Consider the following 14,213-nt stretch of genomic DNA (forward strand, 5'->3'; position numbering starts at 1 on the left):
CTAGGGAAGGTCTTAATTCCTGTCTCCTGTACAATGTCATGAACTGCTGTCCATAGTTCATCAGGCACTCTGTCTATCAGATCTAGTCCCTTAAATCTATATCTCAGTTCCACTGTATAAGGTATTTGATTTAGGCCATACCTGAGTGGTCTAGTGTTTTTCTCTTCTTTCTTCAATTTCAGTCTGAACTTGGAAATAAGGATTTCATGATCTGAGCAACATTCAGCTCCCAGTCTTGTTTTTTCTGACTTTATAGAGCTTCTCCATCTTTGGCTGCAAAGAATATAATCAGATTTCAGTGTCGACCATCTGATGATGTCCATGTGTAGAATCTTCTCTAGTGTTGTTGGAAGAGGGTGTTTGCTATGACCAGTGCATTCTCTTGGCAGAACTTTATTAGCCTTTGCCCTGCTTCATTCTGTACTCCAAAGCCAAATTTGCCTGACAAATCTAGAAAATCCATTATAAAGCAGAGACGTTACTTTACCGACAAAGGTCCATATAGTCAAAACTATGGTTTTGCCATTTGTCGTGTACAGAGGAGAGAGTTGGAACATAAAGAAGACTGAGCATTGAAGAATGGATGCTTTTGAACTGTAGTCTTCAAGAAGACTGTTGAGAATCCTTTGGAATACGAGGAAATCAATCAATACTAAAGAAAATCAAGCCTGAATATTCAGTGGAAGGACTGATGCTGAAGCTGGAGCTCCAATACTTTGGCTACCTGATGTGAAGAGCCAACTCATTGGAAAAGCCCCTGATGCTGGGAAAGATGGAAGGCAAAAGGAGAAGTGGGTGGCAGAGAATGAGATGGTTAGATGGGATCACCAACTCAGTGGACATGATTTGACCAACTCCAGGAGATAGTAGAGGACAGAGGAGCCTAGTGTGCTGCAGTCCATTGGATTGCAATGAGTTAGACATGACTTACCAATCGAACAAGAGCAATAACAACAATGGTGGAACTGGCTTGTTATACATGATCTGAAGAAGGCAATTTTAGATGGTAAAATATGCAATTGTTTCTTTAATCTTAATTCTTTTCAAGAATATTGCTCCATGACATTCTGGAATCTACTATCAGTAATTTAAAACAAAACTAACGAAATGGCATGTTGATTTATCCTTTCATTTGATAATTTAGGGAAATACCAAATTAGCATGAGGTGATTAATATTATGACCTGTGGCATAAATTTTTCATTTGGAAACTTACACATGCATTTTCATTAACTCTTGGCCATGAAAAAAAGATACCTTATGAAAAGACATCATTTTTTTTAATAATTGACAGATGAAAAACTCCATAACTATCATGCTTAAGGATGAATTATAGTTTATGCTCACAGACTCTTATTAACTAAATAGTTGGATAAATATAGGTGAGGTGATTCATTTGGCCAAGAGATAATTCATTTTCTCAGTCTGTCTTTTAAGTGTCCACCTCAAACCGGCTTTCCCACACACACTCCCATCCCTAAACAGTTTCTCCTGAATCATATTCAACATTTTAAGTCTAAAGTAATGAACTCCTAAATTACAGCTGACCCTTGAGTACTAACAATAAATATGGAAACCCAGCTCAGGAACAGATCCCTGAGAGTTATCTGAGGGTCAGAATGGTAAAAGTTATGTAATAAAACACCAAAAAATATTCCAACAATCAACTTGGATAACTGAACAAATGACTACAGGGAAACAAATCGGTTGACACTCTATTGCTCAAACCCTAGTCCTCAGTGAAAACAGAAAATATAATTGATATAGCTGAAACTCTCACTCTTACTTTAAAACATGTCCCTAAAGACAGAAAGTACACTTGCCAGCTAATTCAATGAAAGGTATTAATTTATATGTTTATTAATGTTGTCTTTTCTTAGAAGTGGGTACAAAATAATTTGCTCTCAGTGGATTGACAAGTATATATTTTCAGTTTCTTCTTTGGGGAAATTAAAGAACACCAGAATTCAATGTAATTCTCTTACTACTAAGAATTTGCATATATATATCTAATTTACTATGAGGTAAAAAGCTTATATATTTTTGTATTTAAGAAAAAAATATCAGTGTTATCCCTGGTAATCAGTCAGCCTTCAATAGAAAGTTAACTGAATGAAATAATCTTAGTTTTATAAATTTATGATTAGAGTCACAGAGGGCTATTTATTCTCATATGATAGTATAACATTTAATTACATATGCCTAAGAAATTTCATTATGTGAGTGAAATAATAGGAAGTCTACTCAAATGAGTTGATGAAGGAAAGTGGACATACAAAATATGGTATGAAAATTATCATAAAACATAACTGCAAAAGGTACTATGGTCTTTCAGTGAAGCTTGTTGGCAGGGCCAAGTTGCATTATGTCAATAGAGCACAATTTAAATTATGAGTTTAATTGTAATGATAATTACTCATTAATGTATTGATGAAGGTTCAATCATCTAAGTAGTAGTGTTTTTTACAGGTAGATTGCTTTTTTAAAAATATCAAATGAATTTCTATATTATTTAACCTTTCTTTGTTCCAGTTTCTACCTCTGCAAAAATGGATAAAATGATAGAACTTACACATAGAAGTAGTGTATTAAGATGAAACCTTGAAACCTTTTGTAGATTATTAGGGACAGTGTACAGAACTGTACACACTCAAATACTGTTTTATAAATTTATTACTATTATATTATTTTGCTGTCATGTTTCAGCATGACTTCTCATGAGGCTTAAGCATAATTATGATTACTACTTTTTTTTTTTTTTAATGAGGGAAAGAAGAAAATGAAGACTCTTGAGTTTAAATGACTTGGCCAAGTGTTTGCATCTAGTCAGGTGCAGAACTATCATTAGAACTCAAGATGTGCTGTCTCACATTCAAATGCTCTTTCTGCTGTGCCTCCGAATAGTTATGATCAAAACACCTTGACTTTACATCAAAACCACAAATACATTTTCACGATTATTATGTAAATGTAGTTGCTAAACAGTATCTATCATAGGATATCTAAAAACTAATGAGGCAGGAAGAGAAAAAAAAAAAGAAAAGTACATGCAATGCATCCACTTTCACTTGAATAACACATGTAAACGCTGAATACTCAAGACTTCCATGGGGAATAAAATATTTAGAATAAAATTCTTCAAGCTAGATGATAGTCAAAAATACATCATGGATATTACAACTAATTATATTTGGTTGGAAAAAATGTTCATTTGGGTTTTGGAAAAGCCTAAATGAATTTTTTGGCCAATCCAATATAAGTTCATGAGAACTATCCCAAAGTAACATTGAAAAAAACATTTAAAATACAAAAGAAAAAAAAATAATAATAACATGCTGTTAGTATTGATGATATTTGTTAAAATTAAAGAATAAGGGGGAGGATCTTTACATTATAATTTGAATTTTTATGATGAATTTTAAAAACATTTATTCTCTGAGTATTATTTCCACTTGGTCAAAATATCAATGGACTGTAAACTATATTTTAAAATAAAAGTGCTTGAAGTGAAATGAATTATCATCTTAAACAGTAAAATGAAACAATATAATATATCCATCCTGAATTATGAAGTACATAAAGAAATGAGTGCATATACACAGACAAAGCAAATATATTTGGAACATACAAAATATGTTTCAGCATTTAAAAATTTTATCAGCACAATAAAATTATATATATTTTAACTGATTGCTTAAACTCCATATTTAAAGATATTTGTTTTCTGTTGACTGTATCTTAAAGTAGCATAAATTCGTGTGTTTAATTTGGCAAAGAAAACGCATATTACTTACAAGCTCACAAAGACTGTTATCTTGGATTATTTTGTTAGGCAAGTATACAGCATATATGGTTTACAGATCCTTTTGAATGAAAATATAGAAAAGTGGAATTATATTGTTAATGTATCCTCAGACAAAATCCTGAATATGCTTACATTTTCAGAGGAGAAAAATGAATAATTAAATTCATAAGTTTTTGAAAGTAACTATTGTAAGTCAAATAATTGTCTATAGGGTCACGTTAACATCTAAAGGTTAATTATACACAACTTGGAAAAAGTATTCAGTGATATAAGACATACAACTGATTGAATACCTTTCCTAGATATCGTTTCACTTAAAAATACTAAAAATGTGTTTGAAGCAAACAGTTGAAATTGCAATGCTTTATGAGAAATGAAAAGGCAGAACTTCTTAAAACAAATCTGTTTTAAAATGAAATATGTACCATGATTATGATTTGTCTTGATTTTTACTGTACCTTTCTTTAGTCCAGGAATGAAAGCTAAAAAGAGAGTTTAGCAAAGTTAAATACAGATAAATACATTCTTTTATTCCCAATACATTATATTAACTAAATATAAAATTATAATATATTGCAATATATTTTCAGCTTCATTTTGCAGAGAATGTGATGACTGAAATATATAAGGTGGAATACTGATAAATCATAAAATATCTGTTTCCTGTAGTATGTTTTTCTAAAATCTGACCAAGCCTATGCTATATGCTGGCCTCTTGGGAATTAATTATTGATTCTTCCCCTAGAGGCTATGTATTGTTGAACTTAACATTTTGCAAGAACACAGTAGATTTACTAGCTTCTTTGCCTATGATAACAAAGTATAGCCCTCTATTTAAATTTCTTTTTTTTTTTTTTTCATGGAAACTCCTACAGGAAAAGTATTTACTTTTTAAGGAAAATATTGACTTCACAGGTTGCTTTTCTTCCAAATCTGATGTGGAAAATATGACGAAAAAAATAAATAAATAAACAAACACTAACATTAGATGACCCAACAGAAGTATTCATCTTGGTTAAGACACTTTTTCTATAATATAGCTATTTTCTCTACTAAAATTTCATTTATTTCTCACAGCTAGAAATGGGGAATTCAAGATCATTATATCAACACTTGTTATCCAGATAAAGTTTTATTGCATTTGTAAGTGACTTCCTTCAAAACACTGTGAGATCATGCTTGATCAAAGACAAATAGCATAGTCTATTTTTAAACAAAATAATTATATATTTACAAACACTTTGATATGTGTTGATCTGAACAAATAAATCTCAGATTTATTCTTTGTAAAATTTTAAAGCTAATAGTAAAAATGATTTTCTAATACATTCAATAACATAATCTAAAACAAAATTTTTAAACATTTTGAACTTGTTTAAAACTCAATTTTGAATAATATTTGAATATTATAAAATTAAAAATGTATGAGATAGAAGGAATATGTCAGAGACAGAAAAATAGAAGTGAAATTAATGTTTCTATGTAATAATAGGGACTAGAGAGAATTGCACATTTTAAGTGTCATTGACATATATATGACACATTTATTTTTTATCATAAGTTATTTAATCTGTAAGCAATGTAATTTAATGATAGTACAAGCTGAAACAGAAAAGAAAAAAAAATAGCAGTGTTTTCACAAGACACTTTAGTTAGGATTGATCTCCTAAATAATATCTCCCAACCCTACACCATTCAAATAATAGTTCTAGTTCAATCATAAGTCTCTCTCTCTCTCCCTCTCTTTCTCACACACACAATATTTTAATTTATTATTGGAATTAATAATCAATTCCTGTAATATATTTTTTAAAAATTCCTATAATATTTAAACGTAGAGTTTTAAATGTACGGGAGAGATAAAGAAAGGTTGCCTTAAGCAGAGAAGTAATATAGCACTTGCTTTCATTTCTAAGACTGCAATTAAAAATTTAAATGTGGTCCAGAACTTATTTATTAAAATCCTTTCCAATTTGGTAACTGAAAAGATCAGAAAAAAAGTTAATGTGATGGGTCTAGACTTAGAATTTCTAAGGATAAGGAGGTACAAATAAAAGAAGCCAAACAAGTGACATGACAACAATGAAAAAGAAAACAAACACATTTTTAAAACCTATCCCAGGAGACACTTAGCTCCCAAGATGAGAAGTGAAAATTGGTTTATAAGCCAGGAAAGTCAAATATAGATTAATTTTCCTTTAAATTCAGGACAATAAGCAGATTCTGAATAAGATTTTCAGGACCAACTCTGAAGAGATACTTTAATTCATCACACAAAAAATAGTCAAAAAAGGAAGCATTTTCTCCCTCTAAAGCAATATAAGTACTCAGATGCTAGCACAGAAATTAATAAATACATTCATTACAATTATGAAGGTTCTTACACAGAATAAAGTCCATCTCAAAATGTATCTTTAAAATTCAATTGCTTCTAAGTGTTTAAAGGTTTATCATTGATATTTTTGAAGCATTCACATTGATTGAGATTTTTGAAAGATCAAAATATAAGCAAAGTCTTATCATTTGAGATACTAGACTCAAAGTGAATCACTATGACTGAAACGAATATTTTTGTTAATCTAACCAAAGTTATATTATGAATGGTTCTATCATTTATATGTTATTTAAAATTAAATTTTACTAATAAATGAAGTGAATATATCTAACAAGTTAAATTTGCTTTCACCAAGAAAATTATTTTCAGGTTATGAAATATTCTGCAATGTATTTAATAATAAATGCATCAATTTATTAATAAATGTATTAATAAATTTAAATGCATTTTAGATATCATTATTTTTACTTACACAAATGCAATAATCACATAAAAATTTAAGGTTGTGTATGTGCTTTCTTTGAAATATACTTAAGGTTTTAATGAGAATTAAATTTCTAAATTATTACTAGAAGAAATATCTTAATTAGTAAATTAATATAAATAAATAATTAATACACAATATAAATTACTAGGATTCTTGTACTACAAAGTTCAAATTAAGGAAATATGTAGTTTATAGCAAAAACTGTGGCTCCTATTTGTCACACAAAAATTACAAAAATTTATCATGAAAACAATACCAAAACATGTTATTTATTCTATAAAATCATATTTTAATAGTTCCTTCAAAGTACTAACACAAATGTTTAAATACCCAATATGCACTAGACACATCTAGCTACATTTGAAAAAAATTACTGATAGATAGATACTGCTTGAATAGCTTAAATGTCAACAGAGCTCAACACAAAATTGATGGTGTTGGCTTAATGTTTGTTGATCAAGTATCAAGCACCAATCTATAACTGACATTTACTTCAACAAAGCAGTAGTGCTTGCAGTTGTTTTATCATGTATAATTTTTTTAAAGTCACTGAATAAAGTTACTTTATTGAAATCTTACAATCTCATCAATTTGGATGTAAATAAGGTTAGAAAACATGTTTAAGGACATTCATTTGGAGGTAATCAGATATCTTTTTTTTTCACTTATATTTATTAGTTGGAGGCTAATTACTTTATAATATTGTAGTGGTTTTTGTCATACATTGACATGAATCAGCCATGAATTTACATGTATTCCCCATCCCGTTCCCCCCTCCCACCTCCCTCTCTACCCGATCCCTCTGGGTCTTCCCAGTGCACCAGGCCCGAGCACTTGTCTCATGCATCCAACCTGGGCTGGTGATCTATTTCACCATAGATAATATACATGTTTCGATGCTGTTCTCTCGAAACATCCCACCCTCACCTCCTCCCACAGAGTCCAAAAGTCTGTTCTGTACATCTGTGTCTCTTTTTCTGTTTTGCATATAGGGTTATCATTACCATCTTTCTAAATTCCATATATATGTGTTAGTATACTGTAATGGTCTTTATCTTTCTGGCTTACTTCACTCTGTATAATGGGCTCCAGTTTCATCCATCTCATTAGGACTGATTCAAATGAATTATTTTTAATGGCTGTGCAATAATCCATGGTGTATATGTACCACAGCTTCCTTATCCTTTCATCTGCTGACGGGCATCTAGGTTGCTTCCATGTCCTGGCTATTATAAACAGTGCTGCGATGATCATTGGGGTGCACGTGTCTCTTTCAGATCTAGTTTCCTCCGTGTGTATGCCCAGGAGTGGGACTGCTCGGTCATATGGCAGTTCTAATTCCAGTTTTTTAAGAAATGTCCACACTGTTCTCTAGATTGGCTGTACTAGCTTGCATTCCCACCAACAGTGTAAGAGGGTTCCCTTTTCTCCACACCCTCTCCAGCATTTATTGCTTGTAGAATTTTGGATAGCAGCCATCCTGACTGGTGTATAATGGTACCTCCTTGTGGTTTTGATTTTCATTTCTCTGATAATGAGTGATGTTGAGCATCTTTTCATGTGTTTGTTAGCCATCTGTATGTCTTCTTTGGAGAAATGTCTGTTTAGACCTTTGGCCCATTTTTTGATTGGGTCATTTATTTTTCTGAAATTGAGCTGCAGGAGTTGCTTGTATATTTTTTAGATTAATCCTTTGTCTGTTGCTTCATTTGCTATTATTTTCTCCCAATCTGAGGGCTGTCTTTTCACCTTGTTTATAGTTTCCTTTGTTGTGCAAAAAGCTTTTCAGTTTCATTAGGTCCCATTTGTGTATTTTTGCTTTTATTTCCAATATTCTGGGAGGTGGGTCATAGAGGATCCTGCTGTGATTTATGCCGGAGAGTGTTTTGCCTATGTTCTCCTCTAGGAGTTTTATAGTTTCTGGTCTTACATTTAGATCTTTAATCCATTTTGAGTTTATTTTTGTGTATGGTGTTAGAAAGTGTTCTAGATATCTTTGCCACTATAGTCAACTGAAGGATAATGTTTTCTATAAGTGTTAAATATTTATTTATTTGATATATCACTATGTCTCAGCACATCACAGTGTTTATTATGCTCCCTAATATAGAGAAAAATCTGATATATCAAGATTCAATTCACCTAAAACCTAATATATAATATATATTCTAAGTTATTATGGACTAACATTTGCGAACAAGTTTCTCATATATTTTCTTATGCCAAGACACACGGTCATGGAATATAGTAGAATCAGTATATATAATGTACTTGAAGATTGTAATGCCAAATTAATGAGTCAATATCTAGTTTTCTTTGAATAATGTTAATTTTAAAGCATTCTACAAGATGTGCCAAAAAGATCTAATTCTTCTTGATGTATAATTCAAATCACCTCAGTGCATCTCCTGTTGATTGCAAAACTAATGGCAAAAATAATAAGCATTATTGCACTTATGTAGATTGCATAAAGTCTGAACCACACAATGGAAGCTCAAATCACATTTTCTGTTCATGTCATGTGAAACATTAAGGCTACAGATGCAAAAGCTGCAAGGTGATTAGTATAATGTGTATCTTACTTACAACAAAAGCATGGTTGCTAATATAAATTTCTCATCTCTGCATATTAAAATTGCTATCCATGTCTCTTTTGGGCAAAGAAAAAAAATCCACTGTAAATTTTGTTTTTTTAAAATTGTATAGACTACTCCCAACCTCAAAAACAAAAACAAACAAAAACTCGCAAGAAAAACTGAAACACGAACTCTGAACTTTTCAAGAAAGCAAAAGTGGGAATATAAACGATTTCATAGTTCATTGAAAGGTCCTACCAAGGCCCTAGTTTCATTACTTTGAGAAATGTATGAAGCAGCTTTGAAAATAATGCAAATGTAAATGATCTTGAGAAATTCCAAAAACAAAAGCCTGCGGGCTGGATACATTATTTTTTCATCTGGCAAAGAAAATAGAAAAAAAAAAAATCAATATTTCTGAAATGTGTCTCTAAGCTCTTCAGAATGTTTGAGACAATTGCAGCTGTCAAATATTTTACACCTTTTAACACTCAATCTGTTCTTGAGTGAATGAATTCTAAATTAAGACCATTTTAAAATAGGACTTAATGGTGTATCTGGTCTTTGGGTCCATAGAGAAATTGATTTTTAAAGCATGTCCCTTTGCTTGATTTAATGCATAGAAAATATATGCCTCCTAGGTGTAATAGTATACAATTTGTGCACTACTAGAGAATTTAATTTTTTAATCATTTCTTTGTAAAATTTAATAATGATTTGCTTTTAATCAGTTTATTCAATTTTAGAAGCTTTATGTGGCTTGTCAACAACCTATATGAGTTGTACACATAGAAAAATAAGAGATAAACCTCAATTACATCTAGAGACATGTACTAAATATAAAAAAATTTATCTTTAAAAAGTTACTCTTTAGATTAAAAAACTTTTGAAACTTTTCTCTCATATTTTCAACAACCTGTTTGTTCTATAACAAAGTAATTAAAAATTTTCTGTAGTACGAAGAAAACAGTAGGTAATTAAAAACTGCATAGCATAAGTGGACAAGATAACAGGGAATGGCTTTTATGAAAACACTTGAAATTAATATTTCATTAGTGGAAACCAATTTTGTGAATTCTACAGAGTACTTTGTCATTGTATATATACATATATGCATTGTTAAAAATATTAGGCTCTGCATACCACTTAAGGTACAGATTAAAGACAAAGATATTTCACTGGAGAAATATTTATACTATATGAACATCTATATTTATATTATAAATATATTATGGATATTTCTTATTACATATGCATAAGTAAGTAAGTAAGTAAAGTCGCTCAGTCGTGTCCAACTCTTTGTGACCCCATGGACTGTAGCCTACCAGGTTCCTCTGTTCATGGAATTTTCCAGGCAAGAGTACTGGAGTGGCTTGCCATTTCCTTCTCCAGGGGATCGTCCCAACCCAAGGATCGAATCCGGGTCTCCAGCATTGCAGACAAACGCTTTACCGTCTGAGCTACCAGGGAAGCCCACATATGCATATATATATTTAATATATGAAATAGAAAACCAGGAAAGGATATAGTTCATAAAATAACCATTTCAAAAATATCTGCTTTAATTCTATTTTGGGCAGAGATTGGTACATTTTCATACATAGAAGCATAGTTTTTAAAAATCCATAATAAATATGAACTAATTTCTATAAAATTCTACCTTTCACTATCAATAAATATTATATAGTTCTCTAAAGCAATGTTCCATTAATTTCACTTTAAAATTCTCTGCAAAATGAGAAAGACTGAACATTATTAATTGATGGTATTATTTTTCCCAGTGCATCAATTTAGAGAGATGTATCTGGATGTACTACTTAAAAAATGCCAAATAAACTGGTTACTTTATAATGTATCTCAATATTTTCATTTCACATATTTTGTGACGCACACAGACTGTAACCCACCAGACTCCTCTGTCCATGGGATTCTTCAGACAAGAATACTGGAGTGGTTTGCCATTGCCTTTTCCAGATCACATATTTAAGGCAAAAATGAAAGATAAAATATGGTATTCAAAGTGCCATCCAACTTCATGGTTCTCTTTATGAATATGTTTTCATCTTCTCATATGCTCTGTCAGCACTTAAGAAGTTGTGATTTCTTGTAATCACAGTGAATTAATACCAGTTTAATCATAGTACCAAGTTGATATTTTTAAATAATTGGAAATGTTTTGTTTATTTTCTATTTCTTTCTCTCTAATATATATTTTACTGAGACTTTTGTGATAATAGTACAGAACACAAGCTTTAGCAGAAACTTTCATTCTTGGAACTAACTGGCTATTCACATGTTGAATTTTAATGTTTGCAGAAAGGAGTTAACCTTGAAACAATAGGTCATTTCTAAAAAAGTCCTAGGGTAGTTTTATTTTTTAACTGTTTGTTACATTATACTGAAGAAAAAAAATGAAAGTAAATGTATTGTGTTGTGCTCATTCAGTTGTGTCCAACTGTTTGAACCCCATGGACTGTAGCCCTCCAGGTTCCTCTGTCCAAGGGATTCTCCCAGTAGGAATACTAGAGTGGGTTGTCATTTCCTTCTCCAGGGGATCTTCCTGATTCAGGGATCAAACTTGTATCTCCTGCATTTGCAGGTGAAATCTTTGCCACTGAGATGCCTGGGGAGCTGTAAATGTATTGGAAGACCTATATTTCCATTAGGACAGTTAAAAAAAGGAAATAAAAACCAAATTCATGTTTGTTTAATATAAAAAGAAACATTTTTTTTTAGTTTAGATATAAATCATTTTAAAATTAAGTGTTTAATGGCAATATCCACACATAATTAATATCCATAAGTTTATTTGGTTTTATATTTCAAACATCAAAGGACAAACCTGACATATGGAAATCTAGCTATAGATTTTAGGAGTAAGCAAGATATTTTCCATGTGATGAAACACTGGGTAGCTATTGTGGAGAACCAATCTTTTGAGTTGATACATTGCTAAATATTTTATGTCAACAAAGAACAAAAAGTAAAAGACAGTGCCACAAACATGAAAAGGAAATAAAAAGTTGAAGTAAGTTATTTCAAATTGAATTAAAGAAAAGGTTACATGCACAGGAAGAGGAGTATGAAGGATTTATGTTAAAAGTCTGACAGATTAACTGACTGAATAAGACATGCTAAAATGTTTTTTGAATAAACGAAATGCTATCTGCCTTAGAAATCGTCTGCACTTCATGATTATAAGGCACAGATTCAAATCAATGGCTTTTTGAATACTAAAAATATAAATATTATATTTTGGTATTTTCAAAATAAAAGCATGTCACCTAAGATTAAAATATTGCCTAAGATCTACTTTTTACATAATAAGAAAGGAAACAAATCTTCTATATAGATATACATTTGATTATGTATTTGTATGGGATGCTAAGAATTAATCTCTCCCTTTACTTAGTTAAGTTTCTTCAGACATAAAATGATGATGTTTCTGCTAGCTAGGGTAGGGAATGAATACACAAATTGTGTCAAATATGTAAATTAGTATTGCTAAGAAGCTGACTGAAATTTGGTCTAAGAGAATCTACAGCAATCAGAGTAGAAAAATAAACGGAATCCAGATAGGAAAAGAAGAAGTGAAACTCTCACTGTTTGCAGATGACATGATCCTCTACATAGAAAACCCTAAAGACTCTACCAGAAAATTACTAGAGCTAATCAATGAAAATAATAAAGTTGCAGGATATAAAATTAACACACAGAAATCCCTTGCATTCCTATACACTAACAATGAGAAAAGAGAGAAATTAAGGAAACAATACCATTCAACATTGCAACAAAAAGAATAAAATACTTAGGAGTATATCTACCTAAAGAAACAAAAGACCTATATATAGAAAACTATAAAACACTGATGAAAGAAATCAAAGAGGACACAAACAGATGGAGAAACATACCGTGTTCATGGATTGGAAGAATCAATATTGTCAAAATGACTATACTACCCAAAGCAATCTATAGATTCAGTGCAATCCCTATCAAGCTACCAACGGTATTCTTCACAGAACTAGAACAAATAATTTCACAGTTTTTATGGAAATACAAAAAACCTCGAATAGCCAAAGCAATCTTGAGGAAGAAGAATGGAACTGGAAGAATCAACCTGCCTGACTTCAGGCTCTACCACAAAGCCACAGTCATCAAGACAGTATGGTACTGGCACAAAGACAGAAATATAGATCAATGGAACAAAATAGAAAGCCCAGAGATAAATCCACATACCTATGGACAATTTATCTTTGACAAAGGAGGCAAGAATATACAATGTAAAAAAGACAACCTCTTTGACAAGTGGTGCTGGGAAAACTGATCAACTACTTGTAAAAGAACAAAACTAGAACACTTTCTAACACCATACACAAAAATAAACTCAAAATGGATTAAAGATCTAAATGTTTAAGACCAGCAACTATAAAACTCCTATAGGAGAAGATAGGCAAAACACTCTCTGACATAAATCACTGCAGGATCCTCTATGACCCACCTCCCAGAATATTGGAAATAAAAGCAAAAATAAACAAATGGGACCTAATTAAAACTAAAACCTAATTAAACCTAAAACAAGTATATTACCAAGGGTGAAACAGATCACCAGCCCAGGTTGGATGCATGAGACAAGTGCTCAGGGCTGGTGCACTGGGAAGACCCAGAGGGATGGGATGGAGAGGGAGGCGGGAAGGGGGATCAGGAAGGGGAACACATGTAAATCAATGGCTGACTCGTGTCAATGTATGGCAAAAACCACTACAATATTGTAAAGTAATTAGCCTCCAACTAATAAAAATAAATGGGAAAAAAAAGAAATATTTTGATATTATTTTGGTTTTCTCTTGGCGCGGGGTGGGGGGGGAGCATGAGCAACCAAGCCATTTATTTAAAATGTGTGCCAATCCTATTTAATCTTCTAATGCTCATTATACTCAGGTGAACCATTATGACACAGAATGTGTAAGAAGGGACATTCTACAATATTCTTTCTATCCCCTGATCCTTAAGT

General features: G+C 31.5%; 1 protein-coding gene across 2 annotated transcripts in view; it reads right to left on the minus strand.

The window, feature by feature from the left end:
* Nucleotides 1–14,213, minus strand: part of PCDH11X (protocadherin 11 X-linked) — a 940,417-nt gene that overhangs the window by 196,333 nt on the left and 729,871 nt on the right. For both annotated transcript variants that reach the window (XM_043896468.1, XM_043896469.1), the window contains exon 7: nucleotides 4,263–4,286. In XM_043896468.1, the coding sequence (XP_043752403.1) occupies nucleotides 4,263–4,286 (24 nt within the window). The remainder of the gene's footprint in view (nucleotides 1–4,262; nucleotides 4,287–14,213) is intronic.

This window comes from Cervus elaphus, chromosome X (genome assembly GCF_910594005.1).
Source record: "Cervus elaphus chromosome X, mCerEla1.1, whole genome shotgun sequence".
In the NCBI taxonomy this organism is placed as follows: domain Eukaryota; kingdom Metazoa; phylum Chordata; class Mammalia; order Artiodactyla; family Cervidae; genus Cervus; species Cervus elaphus.